The sequence below is a fragment of the Salvia splendens genome, chromosome 17, assembly GCF_004379255.2.
Source record: "Salvia splendens isolate huo1 chromosome 17, SspV2, whole genome shotgun sequence".
Classification (NCBI taxonomy): Eukaryota; Viridiplantae; Streptophyta; class Magnoliopsida; order Lamiales; family Lamiaceae; genus Salvia; species Salvia splendens.
Window position 1 is genome coordinate 8,377,728 of NC_056048.1, and position 16,132 is coordinate 8,393,859.

The 16,132-nt window shown below is 35.9% G+C and overlaps 2 protein-coding genes across 5 annotated transcripts; both read left to right on the forward strand.

Annotated features, from left to right (window-relative positions):
* The first annotated feature begins 2,332 nt into the window (after nt 1–2,332).
* Nucleotides 2,333–3,469, forward strand: LOC121774258 (zinc finger CCCH domain-containing protein 6-like). The gene is made up of 2 exons (XM_042171164.1): nt 2,333–2,531; nt 2,631–3,469. Exons 1-2 carry the CDS (start codon nt 2,333–2,335, stop codon nt 3,467–3,469), a joined length of 1,038 nt encoding a protein of 345 aa, XP_042027098.1.
* Nucleotides 3,470–5,641: 2,172 nt separating this feature from the next.
* LOC121773993 (pre-mRNA-processing factor 39-like) lies at nt 5,642–14,188 on the forward strand. 4 transcript variants are annotated; one of them, XM_042170905.1, is made up of 14 exons: nt 5,642–5,867; nt 6,378–6,848; nt 7,491–7,594; nt 8,106–8,335; nt 8,900–9,067; nt 9,508–9,859; nt 10,352–10,495; nt 11,023–11,175; nt 11,260–11,376; nt 11,887–11,967; nt 12,173–12,322; nt 12,703–12,993; nt 13,284–13,388; nt 13,917–14,188. In XM_042170905.1, exons 1-14 carry the CDS (start codon nt 5,657–5,659, stop codon nt 14,001–14,003), a joined length of 2,664 nt encoding a protein of 887 aa, XP_042026839.1. In that variant the 5' UTR covers nt 5,642–5,656; the 3' UTR covers nt 14,004–14,188. The 4 variants fall into 4 exon arrangements, with proteins under 4 accessions (XP_042026839.1, XP_042026840.1, XP_042026841.1 ...); XM_042170906.1 differs by having other exon boundaries at nt 5,642–5,837; XM_042170907.1 differs by lacking the exon at nt 5,642–5,867 and having other exon boundaries at nt 6,519–6,659; nt 6,757–6,848.
* The last annotated feature ends 1,944 nt before the right edge of the window (nt 14,189–16,132 follow it).

The following is a 16,132-nucleotide window of genomic DNA, read 5'->3' on the forward strand; positions in this document are numbered from 1 at the left end:
TCAACCTAACAAGACCCTATATATATATATATATATTGGAAATTATTGAGGATCATGGGCATGGTGCTAACGTGGCTTCGCCACTGCTGTAGTGTTATCTATGTTGCAGTTTAGTTGTAATTATTGCGGCTAGCAGACGCGTTCCACTTGAATATTAATTAAAAACATATTTATTTTTTGAATATGTATTTAATTCTTACACTTTTTTTTTAAGTTTTGGATCCGCCACTATCTATAAAAATGAGGATAGGTCAATTGCCATATTTCATATACATATAAATGTGTATTAAATACCATACATAAATAAATATAATTATATAACGAGGATATCAATTGTATTGACTTATGCAATTTAAGGATAAGATCAAGCAAATAATATATAGAAGATGTATAGTATAATGATTAATAAATAATTAAATTCTACTATATAATTAGAGATAAAATTCAATTATTAGATTAAAAATTGTTGGATCAGATTTAATTTTAGAATTTTGAAAATAACAAAAGTTATTTTTAGACCATTTTAGTTTATACTATGGATAACATAATCATTTTACTAATTCCGTGAAATGTAGTAGTAGTAATTTGTAAGAATAATAATATACCATATCATTTAAAATAAAAAACAATTGCATACCAATTTGGGTAAAAAAACATTTAACCCAATAGATTCGTTTACAGTGAAGGTAAAGCTGAAGGCCTAATTTAGAATAAAGAAGAAGGCCGTATAATATTCCAAAAAGTCAATCAGCATTTAAATGTTATCATTTGTTGGAGTTTAATACTCCCTCCGTCCCTGAAAATTTGTCACTTATTTCCTTTTTCGTCCGTCCCTAAAAATTTGTCACCTTTCACTTTTACCATTTTTGGTAGTGGACCCTACATTCCTCTAACTCATTCACACTCACATTTTATTATAAAACTAATATATAAAAGTAGGACTCACATGCCACCAACTTTTTCAACTCACTTTCTATTATATTTCTTAAAACCCGTGCCGAGTCAAATGGTGACGAATTTTGGGGGACGGAGGGAGTAATTGGGAAGAGGTTGTTTGAGAATGATTTGGAATTTTCTGAAACTGGAGTACGTTTATATACGACGGATTTAACTTAGGCTGAGCATAAAAGAAGAGAAAAAGAAAATGTGCTTAATTAAATGTGATCTGGTTTGGCATGACATGAGATATGTAGTAGGAGTAATTAGTAGTCCCTTTCCTTTATACGAAACGAAAGGAACACAAAAGCTATCCTATAGTCTCTCCTTAAACAACTTCATTATTAGGAAAGGGTATCTTGCATATTAAATGAAGATGAATAACTTTCCTAACATAACGCCATAATTATTCTCTTCTAATCCTATTTAAGCAAATTTATTATATCTCATACATTTTTTTATTTTATTTTATGCGTAGCATGTTGATGATACTTGCATTAGCTGCAGTGCTTTTTTAGTCTTCATTTTTAGGTATGCAATATTTCTTTATTATTAACTATAAAATTTGTGGAATGTAAGGCAATTTGTCTGCAAAAATTAAATATAGGCATTTGGTGGGTCCACATTGGATAATTTTACGTTGTAAGTAGAAATTACTGGCTTATAAAATTTATTTGAACAGTTATTTCTGAGTTGTGATATTATCTCATGTTGCATGACTTTCGACTATTCGTCTTTAAATGAAAGATCTACTAGGCACAGCCAAAGCTGTAGTCATATTAAGCAAAATAGATCTGCTGTGTATGCCTACTAGCTTAATCCTTGTTGCATAGAAGATGAGATTTTTTTGGCTGTTGGAGGGAGCCAATAAGGTTGAAACATGTTTCAGCAAGACACATATTAGTAGTGGCCACTTATTACATGGAGATAGCTCTTCATACTAAGTTTACTTCCATTTGACAGTTGTCTTGTAAATTGGGTCTATATTCTGGATTTTGATTTATGAAGGCATTTATTGTCTATTGTTATTTATATATATTGTCTGGTTTCACCTAATATTTCTTCAACACTTTGCTTTACATACTGGTTTGGTTGGCTTGTTGCTTCCGGTGAAGAAAGCCAGGAGGCAGAACCTCAAAATTTAGGGTATCAGCTGTGATCTCACCTCACTGCACTAACATCATTTCACCTCAAAAGTTGCAGAAATGCCATATGATACATCAGCGGCAGTGAACACTAGTACCAATCAACAACCACCGGTATCATGTCCATTAGTATCCGGTGATCTTCCTGCTTCTCGGTCTGATCCTTCTTTGTTCATGGTAAATCCCTTCCCCAAATACCGCATGGTCTAGAAAGTGGTGGTCTGGAAATTGCTGCTGCTGCGGCTGCAGTAATGCCAAGTAAAGATCATATCGACACTGAACTGCTGATCAAGTTTCTTAGCGACCCAGAAATGACTAAGAAATTGATGGATGGAAACGGGTGGACATCAAAGCCTGAAGATGAAGCTCCTCCTGCTCCCAAAGCAATCATATCCTCGTCTTTGCCAAGCTCAACACCTGCAACAGTGGTTGATAAACATCCTAATTGGCGTAATGAAAAGTAATCCTATCCAGCTCCACTAAAGAGCCAGTGAGTCAATCTCCTATCCTGCCTGGTTGATAAACATCCTAATTGGCCTAATGAACCAGGGAGCAAAGTAATTGTATCCAGCTCCACTAAAGAGCCAGTGAATCAATCTCCTATCCTGCCTTGCTCTAAGGCCGAAACAAAAATCAACAAAGCTGCAAGTAAACCAAATGGAATGGGTGCAGAACATGGACCAACACACACATCACAGGCAGCAACAAGACAGAGTCAATCCCCAAGGTTTATCCCTGATGGCCCGACTAAAAAGGTGACCGCTTGTTCAAATGCTCGGGAACATATGGTCAGACCTCTAGTGCCGTCCCCTTTGAGACCTGATGAGAAAACCATCGACAGACTAGTGAAAAAATATGGAGGTCCTGATATTACTGGTGTGAAGCCTGCGGACTCCACAACGGCAATGAAGAAAATGATTGATGATTACGGAGCACCTGATGTGGCACGGGTAAAGCCAATGGTTTCTGTGGTTGCTCCCAATGCAATGCCACCAAATATAGGAGAGGTACATAGAAGACCCTTCATGGGACCAAGAAGTCCTCCATTGCTGACCTTGCCTCCCGTGATGAATACGAATCTGCACGCCTTGCCCATGAATGCTACAGGTAACTTTCGTCCCTCCTTCCCACCAGTCAACTTGCAGTATCACAAGTCATTAATCAAACAACATGGAGAAATCCAAGAAACTGGCAATGACAATGTCCCAAAGATTGGCCAATCTGGTAACTACATGCAAGGACTCGAACGGGCACATAAGAAAACCAAAATCGAAACGATTCCAAAATACCGGAAACCTTGCCTATATTTCACTAGCTCATCAGGGTGTCGTAACGGCTTCAATTGCTCGTTCCAGCATGATGTGCCTGGACAGTGGAGGCTCCGATAAACCCGGTAGCCATGGCCCCAGTACCCAAGAGGATGAAGCTCAATGAGCAATTTGGAAATCGCCATTATTTCTGAGATGGTGAAGCTAATGAGCACACTAAATCAGTGCCTTTAAACTTATATAACTGCAGAAAGATACAGTTTTTTTTTTCTCCATTGCAAAAGTGGACCACAGTTTTGAAAGGATTTTTTTTACCAAGTGCCCTGTAGTCCTGTCAAATGGAAATAGATTTCATTTGCTAATGATAAATCAATGACTTTGGAGCCAAAAGGTTGAAAGTATTCCATTTCAATACGTAATTAAACAACCATGAGTTTACTTGTGCAATGTATGGTCAAGAATATAGGTGTCAATTAGGAGTTGAAGGCATATACAATTATTGGTTGAGCAGGATGGGATAGCCCACCAAAGGTATGTGAAAACGAAATGTCTCCTCGATGTTAAAATATATCCTCAAAATATATAGGTATATGCATACAATTCGACATGATGGTATTTTATTTATGGGTAATTTGGTCGCTATACCGTGTACTTGGGCCTGGCCTAATTCTGGACATCCATACCAACTTAAAACTTGATTCTAAATATCATGAACATTGGCAATTTTTCACCATCCTCAAAATCGAAACTAGATGTGAATAAATTAAAGTTATTAAATATTGAACAATTGGTATAACATTACAAACTTTGGCAAAATTAATAGTACAAAAAAAAATCTCCTTGAAAAATCTCTCCTCTCTTGCACCAACAAATTTTTAATTTCAAAAAATTTAAACTCCATTCATAATTCGATTAAGCATATTATCCCTCTCAAATTTTCCACTCATTAGTCTCTCACATTTTCTCTCTTCGTCTTTTAGGTTAAGCATATATCTCTCAAATTTTCCCCTCATTAGTCTCACACCTTTTCTCTCTTCGTCTTTTGTTGCTGTGTAATAGTAGAATGTTCTTGTAATTATATGATAATGTCATTTATGGGGGCATTTGAAAGGGAGAGATAAGAGTTTAGAGGGGCACATTTTATATATTTTGATATTTTCAGTAACTCACATTCAATATTTATAAAAAATATCCACTTGTTTTAACTTATAATTGGCCGCAAAGACCACTAATTGACCGAAGTCACCAATTCAATAGCGTTGTGGACTTGTGGCAAGGCATTCGATATAAGTATTAAGGAAAATTATCATTTATTTTTTTTTTATATTTTTGTCTTATATAATTAAATTTTTGATGAAATTTATTATTTAAATTATAAATTTTTTACTTCTGAATAAATTTAGCATTATTCTATTTTATGATGGTCGACTTTAGATGATTATTAAGTAATTGGTGAAGATATAATGACAAAAAGTATGAAAAGCCTAATAAATTAAATCAAAATTTTTTAATTACATGGCTAAATTGAGATATTAACAATTTTTTTTATTTAATTAGCTAATTTTATAAAATTTAAAATTAACCGGAAGTCAATTAAAAGTTATGATTTAAATAATAAATTTTCTATATTTATAAAACATATGGTAATGGCATTCCCTTTGTAATGGTGGATTTGGAGAGGCGGCGAGTTTTGCATTGCCAAGTGACAGGATTGTTGGGTGGCGCCCTGGACTATGTAAATGTATATTGTTGACTACGCCCGTAGGGGCGTAGCGCAGTTGGCAACGGAGGGGCAGATCTTGCTGCAATGAGCCTGAGTTTGAATCCCACTGCTGTCGTGTAGTTGCTTCCATCTCTCAGGCACAAGTGTGAGGCTTTAGGAGTTGCTTCCATCTCTCAGGTACAAGTGTGAGGCTTTAGGAGATGGACTTCTTGCAACCAGTAAGTTAAGGTCTCCCCATTAACGGGCTACTGTGTACCCTGATTGAACCTCCTCACATAATGTCGGGCCGGAGTGTGGTGGCCGCCAAGGCAACGGAATCGCCAATTTTACTGCAATGTATATTGCAGCATAATTTTAATACTATATTAAATTAAATTTATAGGATAACTTTTTGTATAACTTCTTCAAACTTCAAATACGTGAAACATTTTGTATTCCTCCAATGAATTAAATAATTACCCAGCAATATGGATTTTGGTGAAGAGCAACAAATGAAATGACACCCGATTCCGGACCCATTTACCTAAATTACCCGACCCATTTACCTAAATAACCCGACCCATTTACCCATAAGTTTTAAAGTTATGGATTTACTTCGCCACATCTCAGATATATCAGCCTTTCCCAACGGCAAACCCTACCTCTCTTTAAAACCCTACCTCCGTCGCCGGCCGTCTCTACTTCCTCGCCTCCTCTGTTTGTGCCTCCTCGGACGTCCCGCCGACTCCTATTCAACTTCCGCCCTCCAGCACCGCCTCCGCCTCAGTAATTTTCCTCAACATCATTCTTGTCGATGTAATCATGTTATAGCAAAATATAAATTGATGCTGTGCAAGTAATATATTTATATCAACTATTGTCACAATATAGTTTTAGCATTTCCTTTCTATGAATAAAAATATGAATTGCATTTTCATCACTCTACACTACTTCATTAAGAAGCATTCAAAAATAATTTGAGAAAGAAATCGCCTGTAAACGAAAAGGTGACCAAAGGACCGTGAGTAAATCAAGTTTGAGTGATTTTATAAAATAGCATCCACATGGAATCAAATAGAATAAAAAATTCTGTATTTCAATAAATATTTGTATTAATGTTCAATTCGAATAGTTTAATTTGTAGTCATTTTGTTCATTTTTGATTTGCTGAGATGACTTTTTAACCAATACAAACAAAAAATTATGTTCAGACTAATTTGATATACTTATCAAACTTAACTTGTAAGTTTGTAAGATGCAGTAAATATACAGTAAGTATTTATTTCATGCTTCAGTAAATATTTTATATGCTTATACTTTTTGCAGTTATTTGTGGGCTCCAACTTGGTGTTGTGGAAGAAAGTTGTATCATGATGGAACAAGCATCTTCTGTAGCTCAGAGTGATGCTAGTGCTAATGCTCCTGATGCTGCTGGTTCCATTCTTTCACCTTCTGAAAATGCAGCTAGTCTTGCTCCTGGCGACATAGCTAATACAGGAGAAATAGTTTCTTCAGCAAGTGGAGTGAATGCAGACCCTGGGCTTACTCATGTGGTACCGGAAAATGTTCCCGAACAAGAAATCCATACTGTAGTGTCATATGATGCTGGTGAAAATTTAACTGGTCTTGCAAACTTGTCAGCAAATTCAACTCAAGTTTCTGTTTATGATGCTTCACTGAATGGCATTGATGTTAGTACAATCAGGGATGGATCTGCTGGTATTATTTCTGAAAATGGGATTGCTTCAGCTGATTCTATGGAAACTGCTGCTATGCATCAGCCTTCGGATGGCCCTGGTATTTCTCTATGATCCTATAAAACTTAACTGTGTAGAGGCTAGGTAATTATATCCCATTATTCTGATTTCCTTGTGGAATTAGGTTTTGAATGTAGTTGGAAAAGTTTTCCCGCATGTTGAAATCTTTGGAATGGTGTTTTCTCTGTCTTTCTGTTTTTCTCAAATTGAAGTCATAAGGTCGGAATGTCTAAAGCTTTTTTTTGTATTTTGGTTGGATAAACAGTGAAGTTTTAGTAAATTCCCTATATTTAGAAATATAATGATGGTCGTGGTCATTAACTCGATGAAAAGCATATTTTGTTTTTGTACAGTGATGGTGGATTTGCATGGCTCTGTAATTGCTTCCTGGGCAATTTCCTGGACTATTTTATGCATCTATGGGTGGATTTTCCCACCAACTGTGATTCAGTTAATCTTAAACTGCAAACTATTATAATTACATAATTAGGTGGCTGGAAATTTTCCACATGTAAGGTTTTGACTATTTTGTTCTAGAGATTAAAGTTTTCAATGCATGAAAATCATTAATGTTATTTAACAGTTGAATATTTTACACACTTTCCTTGCAATGCGCAATTGTGCAAATACTATTTTTGATGAATGCTATTGCTGATTCTCGTGTTGAAATATTTTCTGGCAGCCCTCACTGCAGAAGAAGAAAGGTTATGGAGCATAGTAGCAACTAATTCTCTGGACTTTGATGCTTGGACTGCCTTAATTGATGAAACAGAGAGAACATTGGAGGTATGTCTGATAGTTTCAATTTTAGGACTTTGATGATCTTCTGCATTTGTTAGTTTTATATTTTGATGTGACAAACTTGGTACTTAAACTTGCGAATTGGTTGGAATTATAAGGTGCAAGTTACTCCGTGACGTGCTACTTGCTTTTTAGTTACTACTCCCTCCGTCTGCCATTAGGAGTCCCGGTTTACCATTTTAGTCTGTCCGCCATTAGGGTCTGCCATAGGATTCCCAGTTCACTTTTACTATAAATGATAGGTACACTTCACTTTCCACTAACTCATTCTACTCACATTCTATTATAAAATTAATATATAAAATGGGCCCCAAATTCCACTATCTTTTCTCACCCACTTTCCTCTACATTTCTTAAAACCCGTGCCGAATTCAAATGGGACTCCTAATGGCAGACGGAGGGAGTACCTCTGAATGGGTTCAGGGATTCCTCTTGCTTCATGTTTAGTTATGATTTATGTTAAATTAAACTAACTGTTCTTTCTTCTCACTCTTAGGGAAATATTTCAAAGATTCGAAAAGTTTATGATACATTTTTGGCGGAATTTCCTCTATGCTATGGTTACTGGAAGAAGTATGCTGATCACGAGGCACGTATCAGCCCAGTGGAAAAAGTTGCAGAAGTTTATGAACGAGCTGTTCAAGGAGTTACCTACTCTGTGGACATGTGGTTGCATTATTGTGTCTTCGCTATTGGCACTTATGGAGATCCTGACACTATTAGAAGGTAACTCCTTAAAAACTACACTCATTCAAGCTGTGTGGTTATTTTGTCACACTCTAACATGCTTTCAGCATCTGCAACGGCCATTACTGAAGTCTGAGGTGTTAAGGTTTGTAGGGAGTGCACATTATACAAGTTATTTTTTTCCTGATGTGCAAACCCTTGTTTTCTCTGCTACTATTTAGTAGCTGAGTTTTTGGGATTCAATCGTAATATGGCCTTGTCAGCCTTTCAGTCACACTTTCTCCCTAGGGTTAGTAATGTAAATTTCCAATAAATTTTTCTGTCTGTAACGATGGCACATGGGGTGCTTCAAGACACAATTGCTGCCCTGAAGCTGTTGCACAGTAAGTCTAAGATGGCCTGTATCTCTCATCCTCTGACGAGCTGTGTAAGATTCTATTGAGTAAGGTAAATGAACAGCATAATTTGTTAGTTCAGATTTCTCAACGCTCTTTGAGTGAATAGTTCCTTGTTGATACTAGTCCACTACACTTTTTTGGGTGATTGTTGGCTACCTTGTATCTTTACTGAGTGTTACTGCCATCTACTGTTATGATGTTTCAGGCTATTTGAACGAGCCTTAGCTTATGTTGGAACAGATTATCTGTGCTTTCCACTCTGGGATAAATACATAGAGTATGAAATTTCACAACAAGATTGGTCCCATGTTGCCACAATTTATACAAGGGTGTTAGAGATTCCAAATCAGCAGCTGGATCGTTATTTTGAAGGGTAATATTTTGTACTTTAGCCTGTCACGTTAATTGTTTGTTTAATATTAAATGAACTTGCTATGAAGTGAGGGTTAGTTATATTTATGCCATGTCTACATTCTTTTAGTTTCTACCTCTTGTGCCCATGCTCCTTGATTGTACTAAGATTCAGTGTCACTTGCATGTTAGTTGTGGCAGTTTTTGATTCGTGTTGCAGTTTAAACAAAATTGAAAACTGAATGATTTTCCCAAGCCTGCTTTGGTTACAGTTGTGTTTTGTTTTAAATCTTCCTTTATGGAGTATGATGGAGACAGTTAACTAGCATTCTGTTTAGCTCCTAAACTGACTGTTCACTCATGTATGTATTCAGTGTGCTCTTTAATTGTGGTGTGGGTTTTTTCTCCTTGACTGGTAGGCTGACCCTTGTGTTGGGAACATCTGTGCACATGTTATTACAGGTTTAAAGAGTTGGTTGCTAGCCGTCCTCTGTCTGAGTTGCGAACAGTTGAGGAAGCAGCAGCTGCTACTGACACAAATTCTGAAGATAATGTTGAAGAGATTCCTCCCAATGCTGCAGAGCAATCATCGAAGTTTGCAAATGATAGCTTAAAAGATGCTGAGGACTTGGAGAAGTACATTGCTATTAGGGAAGAGATTTATAAGAAAGCTAAAGAGTTTGATTCTAAGATCATTGGTTTTGAAACAGCGATCAGAAGGCCCTATTTCCATGTGAGGCCTCTCAATGTTGCGGAGCTTGAAAATTGGCATAATTATCTTGATTTTACAGAAGGTGGAGATGACTTCAATAAGGTACCCAAGTGTGTTTGATTTGCACAATTTCTAATTTCTCTTTGCATTTAGCTTTAGTTGTCCTTGTTATACATTGACTAACAGTTAAGTAGTATCTGCCGCATCATATGCTTTATTGGCTAAACCATTGGAGAAGCTTCTTAAAAAATGGGATATTGAACTTGGACTCTAGCATTGGGCCTTCCATTTGCTTTCTATAAGGCTAAGTACCTCAAACTCTCATTTGTGAGTTGAAATTCTGGGTCAGATGTGTAGTATGGCAATAATTTTGTTTTAAAGTTCCAATGTTATGCATGCAGGTGTGTTGTTATCTTCCTAACCATCTACTATCTGTCAGTCAAGGAGGGTCCCTCCTTTCATATTTGAGGGGCCTCCCTTTTTCCGCCAGCGAGGAGTATTCTTTGTGCATTCCTCCTTCGCACTCCTTTGTTTTTTGTCCTTTTCATAATATTGAAATAGATGTTTGATCTGTAACACTATCTATATTTTCAGGTTGTTAAGCTCTACGAAAGGTGTTTAATAGCGTGTGCTAGATACCCAGAATTCTGGATACGTTATGTCCTGTGCATGGAAGCTAGTGGCAGTATGGAGCTTGTAGAAAATGCGCTTGCTCGTGCTACTCAAGTATTTGTCAAGGTAGCATCGCTCAAGTTATTCTATTATCAATATAGTAAAAAATTATGTCATGCCTTTGATCTATTTAAATTGTCAAATACTCCCTCCGTTCCACTCAAGATGTCCACCTTTCCTTATGAGTTTGCCCCACTTAAGATGTCCATTTTCTATATTTGGAAATAAATTCCTCTCTCCTCTCATTATGTTCACCTACTTTTTTCTCTCTACTTACTCCACCTAACAACTCCTCCTAAAATCCCGTGCCACTCAAGAATGTAGACATCTTGAGTGGTACGGAGCCATGGAGGGAGTATGATGGTTTCTCGATTGCTAGTTTATTTTTATTTTATTACAGATCTTAATTACATTTTCCTTGTTTTAATCATTTAGTATATGAATATAGATAGCTATGAGAGCTTTTACTTATTATTGTTGTTTGTGATAACACACTAAGTGATTACCGCTGTAAATGATAACTTGAGTTATTTAGACTGGTCAGCAGGCTAAAACTTGTTTTAATGTTGTTTAACTATGTCGCATATACACAGAGGCAGCCAGAGATCCATCTTTTTGCTGCTCAATTTAAAGAACAGCATGGTGACATTTCGGGAGCACGAGCTGCTTATCAACATGTTCACACTGGGATTGCACCTGGTCTTCTAGAGGCAATAATAAAGCATGCAAACATGGAAAAACGACTTGTGAGATATTCTAACTATGCTTTCCTGTTTACTGGTTGACAATGCAGCCAAAATTTTTTTACTAAATGTTTTCCCGTTCCACAGGGGAATTTGGAAGATGCTTGTTCTTTGTATGAGCAGGCAATTGCTATTGAGAAGGGAAAGGAACATTCACAAGCTTTATCTTTGTTGTTCGCTCAGTACTCACGTTTCATATTCTTGGTACATTTTGTAATTTTATATTACTACTCATTCTTATGCTAGTTGGCTCATGTTCCATTTATATTGCTAGTGTATCCTGTTATTATAGTTCACTATTATTATATTATATGCAAATTGCTTGCATGTAGGAATTAACTTAGTTTTTTAGACTTTTTAAACCAGTGTTATGTTTAAAGTAGTTTAGGGAGTAGTACCATATTTTGAATTAGAGTTCTGTTTCAGTATGCTCAGCATTTTTTTAAATAGTTTGATAAGTGCTATCTTTTTTTTTTCTATGTCTAGAATGCTTGTGTTTCATTGCAATATCATTGACAGATCAACTTGCCCTTTAATTTGTTGTTTTATCTATCCCTCTAACTATCACTAGTATCTTAGTAAATGTTTTCATATTGAATTGTTTGGAAGCACTGACTTTTTTATGACATGTGGGGTTGTGTATACCATTGGAGATTTTTTTTGTTTTTTTTTGTGGGCAACATCTCATACATCCTTAATTTTTTTTTATTCAAGGTTTCTCGCAATGTTGAAAAGGCAAGAGACATTCTTGTTCAAGGCGTGGAGAGTGCGCCACTGTCAAAGCCACTGCTGGAGGTTCTATGATTTTTGCTATTTGTTGATCAGATTCTGCCCTTAGTGGCTTAGCTTTCAGTTATCTCTCTTTTTCTTATAACAAAACAAGGGGAAAATGGCCATGCAGAGAGAAATTGATAGGCACATCTATGTAAAAAGAAATGTGTTTCTACTTTTCTCATAACATTGCCCTTTGGTTTCATTTGTTAAATCTGATTTCTTGCAGGCAATGATACACTTAGAGTCAATTCAGACTCTTCCAAAGCAAATAGAATATCTAGATTCGTTGGTTGAGAAATTTATTGTTCCTAGTCCTGAGAACCCTAGTATTGCAAGTGTTGATGACCGGGAGGAGCTGTCGAGCATTTTCTTGGAGGTAATGAAGAAGTTCAGCTTCCATAAATTTTTTGAATCTGAAATTGAGCCATAATGATATAACTGTGCCTATGTTGGCTAGTCAACTGTTAAGTTTCTTATGATGATGTGGAGCACACAATTGTGCATGATATGGTTGATGGGTACACATTTTTGAATACCATGTGGACTTCTTCAAATTTGAATTATACTGGCACTTTATCTACAAGTAGCTTTATTGTGCATTATGTTGTGTACTAAAAATATAATGCTTAATTTTCACGTCACCACACAAATGTCTCAATTTTATCTATGAGACACTGCTTCGATTTGGGATTAATGAATGAGAGGTCATGTATGGGCATATCATATCATGGCTGATATTACATTTGAAATTTGCAGTTCCTGGATCTCTTTGGAGACGCTATGTCTGTTAAGAAGGCAGATTATAGACATTCAAAATTGTTCTTGAACCGTACAAGCACGGCAGAGTCAAAGAAACGTCATGCTGAGGAGTATTTAGCTTCAGACAGAACAAAACTTGCAAAATCACTTGTTTCGACTTCTGCACCCTCTGTGATGGGTGTGTATCCTAGTTCACAAAATCAGTGGCCTGCAGGTTATGGTGTACAACCTCAAGCTTGGCCTCAAGCTGCACAAACTCAGGCACAGCAGTGGAATTACGCACAACAGGTATATTTCACTGTTCTTTTCGACCTTTTGTTTGGGGGTACAAAATGAAATTTAAATATCCTGCAACTTTAGTGAGATAATATGCCGTGCTTATTTTCCCTGCATTTTGATGGTGTGCGCGTGGTTTATTTCTTGTATTAAGAGGTTACGAATAGGTCTTTGTAGAACATAATAATCTGACTTATTTTGTCCACTACTTCATGTTCTGCTTTCGACTTCCTGTAGGCTGCTGCGTAATGCAACTTGCTGCAATTATTTTGTTTATTTATAATTTTTCTATTGGCGCATAGGCTGGGTATGGCAGTTATGGAGCAAATTATGCACATCCACAGGCATCTGTTTCAGTTCCTCAAAGTACGGCATATGGAACTTATCCTCAGACCTACCAAGCGCAGGTAACATAATAGTTTATTGTTTGTTACTTTAGGTGTTGTGCTAGTTTTCTTGTTCTGATCAATACTTGCCCTTTACTTGTTCATGCTCCCATGAATTTTCTTGTGTCATTTTATTTTATCTTCAACTTGTACATGAGGAATTACATATTCCACTTTGAAGGAATAGTTTTACCTTTTTGAAATATGTCACCAACGCAACACAAAATGGCGATCTTAGCTTCATTCAGAATCAATATAACCTGTTGCTTGGGGAATTGAAATTGGTTGTCCACAAATACTTTATGATGAATTGGCGCCTACATTATCTCCAAACTACATTAATGCTATTGTTCTTTTCAATTTATCTCATCAGTACTTGCATATATTGATGATTTTTTATTATACTACGTTTTGGACACCAATTGGTATAATTAGGTGCTATGGTCAAATTGAAGCAAAGATTACCTTTGTTTCCTGTTATGTGTTTAGTGGTGATTTATTCAACAGAGATTATGGTGAGAAGTTCTATTTTGCCTTGTTATCGAGCAGGCCTTTCCCCATGCACAGCCTGCTGTAGCTGCAGCTCCAGCTCCGGTCCAGCAAACTCCTGCTGCATATTACTCTGGTTATTACTAAGGAAACATTGGATAGGTCCAATTTTGTAAGTCGGTTGTAAGAAACAAGGACCGATACACGCTGTAAGATATAAGTGACCGATATGATGAGTTTTTTGTGTGCTATGGATGGGGGTTTAGCTTAATATCGATTACTTTCTCTTCAGATACTTACATGCAGAAGATCAATTTCCATTTACAATTTAACCACTTTTCTGGCTATTTAGTTTTAAGTTTCTATAGATTTATTAGTCTTTGTTGTGCATTGTTGATTTGGAAGCTCTACTGTTATCGTCGTGATAAAAGAAACTTGTGCATTATATATATATCCAGAAGATACAATCAACATAGACTAAATAATACTCCACTATCTTTTCCATCTGTCTCATGCTTATATCCATTTATGCAAATTTTCTCTTTATTTTATGATTTATGGGTATCGCTATTTACCAATACCTTTTCAACTATCTTTTTTCATTCTCTCATACTTTTTTAATTGCGTGTTAAAACTCGTGTCATTTCAAATGGTCTATTTCTATGTGACATTGTACATTTATAAATACATGCAAGTTTGAATACATGAATATTTAGTGAACACTTGCCAAAATATACATGCATTAATACATACTTTGAAGACTAGCTTACTAAATTATTTTATGAGCTAAAATTTGACTGCATAGTCTAAGTTCTTTCTTTTCTGTGCTAGTGGAACTGTTTGTGTAGTCTAAACTTTTAAAAACGCTAAGATTTAGGAGAACGCCTTCTTATTTTTGCTAAGATGACTTGGTTCCATATGTTCAGATGAAAAAGAAATTCCACAATAGACTAAGTTTTGTCACCAAATTTCGTATAGCGAGACATTTTTATAGAAAATGTAAAAGTTTAAGATATTTGATGAAAACAAAAAACAAAGAAATAACTTTTTGACATATACTAAAAGTTGTAGACATAACACACTATTTTGTAATCTAGCAAAACTTTGAGATATAACAAGAGTGGAGCCAGCCCATAAGCAGCAGACGCAAATGCCCCCTTACCCTTTCCCACCCGTCACCCTTTCCCACCATTATATATTTATATATAAATTTCAAATTATATACTACTATATAAAATACACCAAATGCTTCTTCTCATATACATAAATTTTTTCCATATTTTATATTTTTTCCCTTCTTAAATGAATTAATAGCTTCGCCCAAAATATATAGACTTTTGTATTTCAAAAACTTACTATAGTACTACTATAAATTATCAAAACACCATGCAAACAAAAGAAAACTTGTACTCAATCTTTCAAGCCGTACATAGATAGTTATAGCATGTACAAATTAAGTCTAAAATAGCAACGCAGCAAGTAGAAAGATGTTATGTTCTAGATTTAACAAATCAATTAAATAATCATGGCAACCAAAGAGCAAAAATCTTGTTCATCGCAAGGGAGGGTTAATCCCATATCGTGGTGAAATCCAAACTCCTCTTCGGCCTTTAGCAATAACGCTTGAAACATGGAATTTTCGAGAAGTGTAATAGGAACGAGATATCTGGTCCTATTTTCGCCCACGTACACTGCAAAATGGCCTTTTGGGACGTCGTTTCTCCTCCCATTGCTTGAGCGCTTGACGGCTACTGCACTTGTGGTGGCGGTAGTAGTAGTAGTAGTAGTAGTACAACTCTTGTTTGTTTTCCATATAGCCATGGCTTTTTTCTTCTTCTTTTTGGCTTGAGATATTAGAAACAATTTAGGATATGGGGAAAATGAAAGGGGATTCTTATATATATACACACATAATGGGAAATGATAAATTTTGGTAGAAACAAAAACATGTGGAGTGTGGGGGCAAAAAACTAATTGTTGCATGTTTTTTCGTAAGAAATCATGTTGAATGGTGGTCATCAACCATTTTTAGTGTGGCCTACATTCTTGCATTCAACAGGACACTAGGGCTATCCAATGTTCAAATTCTGAAATTCCTACCTTAATATTATTTTTAAAATTAATAAACGTGGCTTCATATTTCATAATTCATTATTATAAAAATGAGGAATAGCAATCTTGAATGCAAATTACATAATTTTATCGAATTTGGAATTTCGTGCAACTCTTGACACATTACAATTATAATACAGCCGGGTCCTAATCCTTTATTAAAA